Source organism: Sinocyclocheilus anshuiensis, unplaced genomic scaffold (genome assembly GCF_001515605.1).
Source record: "Sinocyclocheilus anshuiensis isolate Anshui unplaced genomic scaffold, SAMN03320099.WGS_v1.1 scaffold949, whole genome shotgun sequence".
Classification (NCBI taxonomy): domain Eukaryota; kingdom Metazoa; phylum Chordata; class Actinopteri; order Cypriniformes; family Cyprinidae; genus Sinocyclocheilus; species Sinocyclocheilus anshuiensis.
The window spans coordinates 116225-124423 of record NW_015554135.1 but is presented as its reverse complement, the minus strand read 5'-3'; the positions used below and the strand labels follow the sequence as shown (position 1 = coordinate 124423).

The 8199-nt window shown below is 38.5% G+C and overlaps 1 protein-coding gene across 5 annotated transcripts in view; it reads right to left on the bottom strand.

Moving 5' to 3' along the window:
- Positions 1-2061: 2061 nt before the first annotated feature.
- The window catches only part of LOC107670373 (SLIT-ROBO Rho GTPase-activating protein 1-like), a 114866-nt gene continuing 108728 nt past the window's right edge, over positions 2062-8199 (bottom strand). For 2 of the 5 annotated variants that reach the window (XM_016462947.1, XM_016462949.1), the window contains exons 21-22: positions 6006-6378; positions 2062-4203 (exon numbers count right to left, since the gene is read on the bottom strand). In XM_016462947.1, coding sequence (XP_016318433.1) covers positions 3817-4203; positions 6006-6378 — 760 coding nt within the window. In that variant the 3' untranslated portion in view covers positions 2062-3816. Of the gene's footprint in view, positions 4204-5941; positions 6382-8199 lie in introns of all 5 variants that reach the window. The other 3 variants (XM_016462946.1, XM_016462948.1, XM_016462950.1) reach the window with 2 other exon arrangements.

Below are 8199 nucleotides of genomic sequence, written 5' to 3'. Positions count from 1 at the left end.
TTCATTCACTTAGAGCTGTGTTACACACTGCATGAAAGGTAATTTTCAAAAATCCATAATAGGGGCACTTTAAGTGGGTGAAGTGATGGTCAGGACAGGCCAGAGGAATTATGGGAGATGGTAGAAAAAGCACCAGGACCAGTCAGGGAAGCACATGTGCCCATTCAGTCTCATCCTGGAATGAAATCTCATTACTTATTTTTAACCCTTTTAATAATTTAATTGACATAAAAGAAGAAATTGTCATATTTCTGAATCTGCTCCTACCCCGGGATGCCCAACTCGAGGGAACTAGAGATTACGCCAGCTCCAGTGTGGATCCAGCCTCAAAGAAAGACTTCAGATGACCCAACCTTTGAAGAGATGACCTCTGCTAGGACCCCAGATGATGCCAACTTGAATCAATATGCACAACTGCCAAATTTTCTCTATATTGTAATCATTATGATCACACTTGTAATAATTTTCTGTAAAGCTGCTGTGAAACGATGTGTATTGTGAAAAGCGCTATACAAATAAATGTGAATTGAATTTGAATCGATTCTATCCTCTTGGACAATGCTGTTAAAATCTTGAGCTTGTTTGGCAAATTTCATATCCACAAATTAAGAATGACAGCCTAATTTTTCTTTAGTTTGGTATTGAGGTAAAGTATTTTCCCTTTTTACATCACAGAGAAACAAAAAAAAAAAGGCATTAAAAAAATCCCAGGTTTTAACTAAAATAACCAAGTATATTATGACAGTGGTTCCCAACCCTGGTCCTGGAGGCACACCAACACTGCACATGTCTCCTTAATCAAACACACCTGATTCAGGTCATCAGCTCATTAGTAGAGACTCCTGAAACTGGTGTGTCAGACAAAGGAGACATGCAAAATTTGCAGTGTTGGGGTGCCTCCAGGACCAGGGTTGGGAACCACTGTATTATGATACCAAGTCTATTCCAGGGTAGTTAAGGGGTGAAATGTCTGTTTTTAATTTCCTCTCTCTATCTGATTACGTCATCCCATGTCACTGTCACTTGATTGTATTGTTAGAGTTTGGTAATTAACAACAATAACAATAATAATAAAACAAAATGTAATTTCATGTATGTTATTAGCGTGAGATGACAACATAAGAAGTGTGATCGCATGTGGAAACTCATTATAGATTGATTTAAGAACAATTGTTAAGTGGAACATTTTGCTGACAGTTGAGCTGTGATTTATAATGTCAGGTCAGTTTGAACTGGTAAATGTTATGTTGTATCTTCAATGGAATGGTTAAAGAAACCAGAACAACCAAGTTTCAACAGATCTTGTTTTTCAAAACGCTATTATGCTCCTTCCTCATTAGCTATGACAATTGGGAAATGATCGTGCCTAGAATGTGAAATCATTAAACTGCTGTCTTTGTTTTTACAGCTCAAGCTAAAGAGAAAGCATCACATTGTGAAGACTTCATGTCATCACATAGAATCTTACCATTATGAAAACAACACTGTCTGAGGAGGAGACACAAGCCAACACCTCAGTGAACTGACCAACCGATGTTCTTTATTAGAAAGATGGAGCAGTCCTCCAAGAGCTCTACAACTTGTTAGGATGCCGCATACCAAATATACAGTCTCACATAAGTGCAATGTCACAATGGATAAGCAGTATCTTTATTATTTGATCATTCTTACAACTTAATAAACAGAACAACCTTAGTAATAATTTATTTACCGTAATCCCTATAGCAATTCAGTATAGTGGATCTGAAATAAGAATGCCACAGCACAGAGGACGATTGGATGAAGTTCCTCTAAAACAGTTTTTAAAGGCACTTTCACAAGTACATAGTACAGAGATGTACATGGACACTGATATAACAGCAATTAAGTACAGAGATTCTGCTACTGTGTGTAGTTTTGCAGGGAGAACATTTCAAGGCTTACCTAATGTACACTCTTAAAAATGAAAATAAAATAAAAACACTTTAACAAATCCTTTGTAATATTGTTCAGTATAAATCGGTAATCAAAAGGCTTTAGTATGTTAAAAACAGGCATTGCTTATATTTTTCTTTAAGTTGGTACAGTTTATCCCCTTGGTTCAGCGATGGACAATTGTGTAACATCAGCCAAACACATTTCATAGCATATTCTACCTAAATATGAGTAAACTGTTGTATAATCATCAGTGAATACAGTACAATTACACACACACACACACTAAGCTATTGTCAAACTGTCATAATAATGTGAATGTCGATGCACAGATTCATATACTGTATATGAAATCCCAAATCTTTAATTTTGGAGTGCAAATACATGGGAGTGGCTGATGCTGTACATAACTCTTTATCTTTGGGTAGATCGTGTGACTGACTTAATTTGGGTGCGGTGTTGTGTGTGTCATTATTATGAAGGGTTAATGGGCCTCAAGCACACATAAGAAACAGCACTATCCCACGAAAGCACTGCAGTAACAGTCTCTGAGTCCATGGCTATTGGCATCATTCCCTTGTTTGGTGAACCAACAAGAAATATTACCTCAAAAGTTTCTAGAAAAGTACTTGCATATGACGACTAAATGGATTATCGTTCATGCTTATAGGATAGAACCAAGCCGAGCGTTTTAGACAGCTAAGCTGACAGGGAAAAGATTCTCATTGCCTATATGCATCAATCTCTAAGCAGCACTTAAAGAACTTATACTTTTTTTGGGCAGCTAGACTTGACTATTGACAGATTACATCTAATTAAGCAGATAGATACTACAAAAATAGTTTATAGTGAGCAGTTGGTTCCTGGGAGAAAGTAATGAACAAAGGTTTAATGGATGTACATTTATATACACAATATATATTTCTATCTTTCTAAATAAGAAATCAAGTGAAGAAAAAAAAAACTAGGAAAATGTTTCTTCAATGTAAGCGGATGTGGTTTACACAATCTCCCTGGGCATATATTCAAATATTACTATCAAAAATATAATATTCAAAGTAAAGCCTTGCTGACACAACTTAGAATCGCTCATAACATCGACAGCCAATCAGGACGAGCAGAAGATGTGACATCACATGCCCTTATATGGCAGTGTTTCTCCAACGTCAACACTCCACACATCATTTCAAAGAGTCCTGACAAGAAAACACTCTGAGATGTAAAGACACATTTCCCACAATCCTTATGCTGTAAACAGAGAAACCAAAGACCCCGCTTAGTTTCTGTATTATTCACATTTAGCAGTTTTTCTAGTGGATGTAAACTACCGATATATAGAAAGTCACCCTTAACAACATACCGTAGGAAGCTGTAATGATTTGTTGCTTTCTTTAATATCATTGTCACAACTCCTTAATCTATTCACACAGAGTATTGCGGGAAGAAATAAGGTGTCAGACAAGCATGCAAACAGTTTTGTGATACAAATAAACTGCTTTCCGTTAGTTGCAGGTGTCTAGAATATCTAAAAATGTTCATTTGAATTGACTAACTCTGAAATAGTAAACATCTGTTTAACTAACTCTATCCTCCCTCAGAACCATGCTTAGTGAGCGACGTTATTCTAGTTTATTAATAATCCCTATAGTAGTGTTGGAATTTTATACACACTATGTTCAAAACTACAGTCACCTCATTAACCACAGTAATGTATTTCTATTATCTTTAGTTATCTATATTTGCTTTAGTCCACTCGCTAAAGTGAATGAAATGTTGCAAAATAAAGAACCACACGTCACTATGCTCATTGGCATTAAAATCCACTATAAATCTGGCTCTGACAGCAGTGGTCCTAATCTTACATTGTGTCCTCATGTCCCTGAACGTTTCGCCCACAATGAATCACATGGAGCAGGATTTGTCCAGTGGATCCTGTGGAGGGGCCGCCAGATGCTGCGCTGCTCCTGTTTTGGGTATCGCCACCATGGGTTTGGGCCGCAGGGTGGGGGGCTTGAGCTGCATCCCCATGCGCGAGGCCACGGCGGGCTTAAAGGTGCTCATGGTATCGCTGGAGGAGCTGGTGCTGCGGCGCATGGGCAGCTCCTTGACGGCGGGCCGCAGCAGGAGCCCGTGGAGTTGGCTCAGGGACTCGGTGGAGCTGGCCGGTGTGGGAGCGTTCTTCATCGGCTCCAGGGTGTCCAGCACCACGTCAGGGGCGTGTTTAGCAGAACTCTGCCGTTCAAGCTCCTTCAGCTCATTTAGAGCAGTGTTCATCGTCTCCTCTATGTCCTACAAGAAAGAGACAGAGCATTAGAGCGCTTATAATAATAAACATCAAACAAATGCAATACAAGGGGACAACATGATGAATCATGACTAGTGAGATCAAATATGTGAACATGAAATGGTCAGATTGTTAGTATTAAATAAAGCTGATGTATACATGAAACAATACATGAGACAAGTATTAAAGAGACACTGGAAATGTTGTTGTGAAACCAGTGGGGAGTTTTTAAAGTAGTGGATACTACTTAGTGTGTGACATCAAGTTTTTTGGGGCTAGAATATGGACTCAATAAAACCATCTTTTTCTCAGAACTATTTTAAACATGAAAATAGGCCTTATTCATGAAACACAAGCAGAATGAATTTATGTGAATTATTTGCTAGTCAGACATTTTGAAAAATAGAGGGGCTCAGGAAACTTTGCCTTTTAAAATTATTTAAAGAAAGAAAAATTTTTTAAAATAATTAACAGGTACAAATTCTTATTTTTAATTTGACCGCCTCATCTTGACAACCAGATTTTCCAAAGTCTTGGAAAACATGGAATTGTAAAAACGTGATTTCTATATTTAAAATAAATAAATTCAATTAAATATCTAAAAAAAAAATCATAAAAAAATAATAAGACAAATTATAAACTCATGGACATTTTTATAATGAAAATACATTTCTCGAGTTGATTTAATCTCTAAAATATTTAATTGGGTAGAAATTGCTCTTTGTGAGCTAAAATACTTTTAAAAATCCTTATTCAGTAAACATGAATGACTGAAAGGTCATGTTAATTCACTAAGGAGGCCTCTGCAAACTTAAAGGGATAGTGGTGTATTAGAGGTAAAAAATGATATAAATACTGTTCGGTTTCTGGCACAAACAGATCGTTTCGTGTCTTAGGACATCAATGTGTCGTCACGAGCCGCAGGGTTTAATTTGGATTTGTCTGTGCATGTTTATTTTACTCTCATAGATTTTGTTACCATTGCCATGCATTATACGACTGATAGACTGCAACGGTTGGACTTAAAAATCATCAAATGTGTTCTACTGAAGAAACAAAGTTACCTACATCTTGGATGCCCTGGGGGTAAGCAGATAAACATCAAATTTTCATTCTTGGGTGAACTATCCCTTTAATCTTTTAAAGTAAGCAAAAACAGCTGAAAATTCTAAAAACTGGGGGGGAACCCCAGTCAGTTTCCAAGGTCTTGGAAAACCAGGAATTTTAACAGCATGATTTCTAGATTTCTAATAATAATAATAATAATAATTTTAAAAGTCATAGACATTTCTATAAATAAAATAATATTTAAATTATTTTATTGGGTAGAAATTGGTCTTTTCTGAGCAATTTTTTTTTTTAAATCCTTATCCAATCATCGCAAATGACTGGAACAACATGTACATTTATTTGTCAAAAAGAGTGAGAACTCTTAAGAACATTCAATTGAAGAAACCACAAAATAAATTGTGGTTAATTATATTTAATCTATTCACACTCCCGAGTTTCTGTAAATAAAGCAAGGAAATATATTAGCCTAGCTGGTCAGCTTTCAGACATTGTCTTTGACAATATGGGGCCTTGAAGTCAAAAAGGATGACAAGCACTGGCTTACAGCACATTTAAACTGAATTTTGAGTGGTTTACACATTTTCTTTGCTCGTGCTTCATAAATGAGACCGAGTGTGTGAGTGTGTTTTGCAGATACGCATTAGTCATTAGTAACAGGAGGCAGTAACTGACTATGTTACAGGGCTGGGCCTGCTGCGCATGGTGTGAGGGGCGTCGTCGCTCGCTTCCCGCTGACCTGTGCGATGCTCTCTGGATCCAGGCTCTTGCCGTGAGGCTCGGAGAAGCTTGTGTACTGGCCTGAAGACGTGGACCTGCGGATGGGAGGGCTCTCCATCTTTTTTATGGACTCGTGCCGGCTGATGTTGGTCAGGCTGCCGTGGCCGGTCCGTCGACGTCTCTCGGGACTATCCATGGGCATGTGTCCTCTTCCTCTCAGCAGGTCCCGCGGACTGTAGTGGCCCATCACTGGGGATCCCAAATCTGGGTTGCCGTGACTTCCGTGGCTGCTATGGTTGCCGTGGTGGCCCTGTGAGGGGTGGACCAAGCAGTGGGTGTCAGTGGGGCGAGCTGGAGGCCTGCGGGTCGGGGGGTCACTTCTCTTCCTGTGCCTGCTAAATAAAGCAAAAGGAAATAAGACACGTTAAAGTGTGTAATGAATCCATTTCCATACCTGGCTAAACAAAGCTTTTGTGAGAGGTTTGGAGACCACTGCGAATGCTGTTAGCTTTACGTTAAGTGGTGGACATGGTTCAAAAACATTACTGGTCGTCACATGCTGCATTTGGGAATATCAAGTGTGCTTCAGCGTTCATGCTTAATTAGCACCAGCGTATAGTATATAAATAATACTGGTGGAAATGACAGTTGCTAATCACAGTTTAGGAGGGGGAAAAAAGACAACTGTTCTGTAACGCAAGTATCCAACAGTAAGTACTGTACGTTTTAAAGCCAAAAGTGCACATAGTTGAAGAAACATAAATGATCAATTAGTAAGATGAAGTATTTCTATCATAACATAGCTGCCTAACAACTTGTACTTAATGAGCTATTGTAATGCTTGTATAATTATTTTGACAGTCCGTGATAGATAGCAATCAGTAAAGACATGCTAAAGTGTGAGTTCATAAATTACATAGCTGTGCTGCTGATAATGATCAAAGTAAATAGAAATTAAATGAATTTGAGTGTTATTTTATCTAAAGTACCAGTAGAGGTATTTGTCCAGCAGGGGGCGACCTGCACTACATTAAAACATGGAGCGACTCAACGGTGCACTGCTGCATTATACAAGACACAGAATGTGTCAAAAGAGAGTCAGGTCATGAAAAACTAGTGAACTTTTATGGGAAACCATATAAATCTGCTTTAGAACAACTACAAATTATTCAAATTCATATTGAACGGCATTTGACACTGAACTCTCAGAGTCATTTTATTTCTATGGCACAGTCTGCACAGTTATCACACTGCAGTACACTAACACTCACTGCTTATCCTGATATTCTGGCCAACTCAATGTAAACAAATACTGAGTTCATGTGTTTGAGCGCCCACCGCATCTTAGGACTAGTGCTGACATATCAAAGAGAATATTTGTCTTTGGAGATCACCACTTTATGATTTGATTGCCATAATGTCATTGGGTTTACAGTTGCAGAGGAGGCTATCCTCATCCGCGAGGAAGTATGTTTGATAAACGCACTTATGGAAGGAAGAGAACATCTAAATAAAGACAAATGCACTGAAAGATTTAAGAGGCAGGAATCATAGCTGCACGACACAGAGGGATAGAGCGAATGAACGGGGGAGTCACAATACTCCCCCGTTCAACACAATAAAAATAAAGACTTGATGTAATCAGCTTCAAGAAAATCCACACGGGGACTTCTTTCTTCGTTCTTGTTACTTATAGGGTATTTTTTTAAGTTATATTTATGGGCTTTTATGCCTTTATTGTGATTGGACAGTAGAGAGCTGACAGGAAAGCATTGGGCAGAGGGGAGCGGGATTGGCCCTTGAGACGGGAATCAAACTCGAGTTGTCGCACTAACCACAAGGCCATTGGCGCTGACACAGGGTATTTGTTTGATTTGATTGTCATTTAATTGACTGTTCCTTTAACTGAATAGCCTAAGTGTCTTGGAGTGCTTGAAGCAAGGGAATTCTGGGATGTGTTCGTCTGTCTTTCTTTTGTTGCTTGATTAACATCAACGACTCGGACAATAGCAACTAAATTAGGCTGCTATGTGCTATCCCTTTAAAACCAAATGCACAGCTGCAATGTATGCAATGTACTGATACATGTTCTCCCTGCTGTTTACGTTCACTTAAGACGTAATCAACTGTGTTTACGTGAATACTCGTCAAAATGGACAATTCAACATCATTTTGTGTGTAATTCTCCGTTCATGTGAAGCGAAAGAGCACTC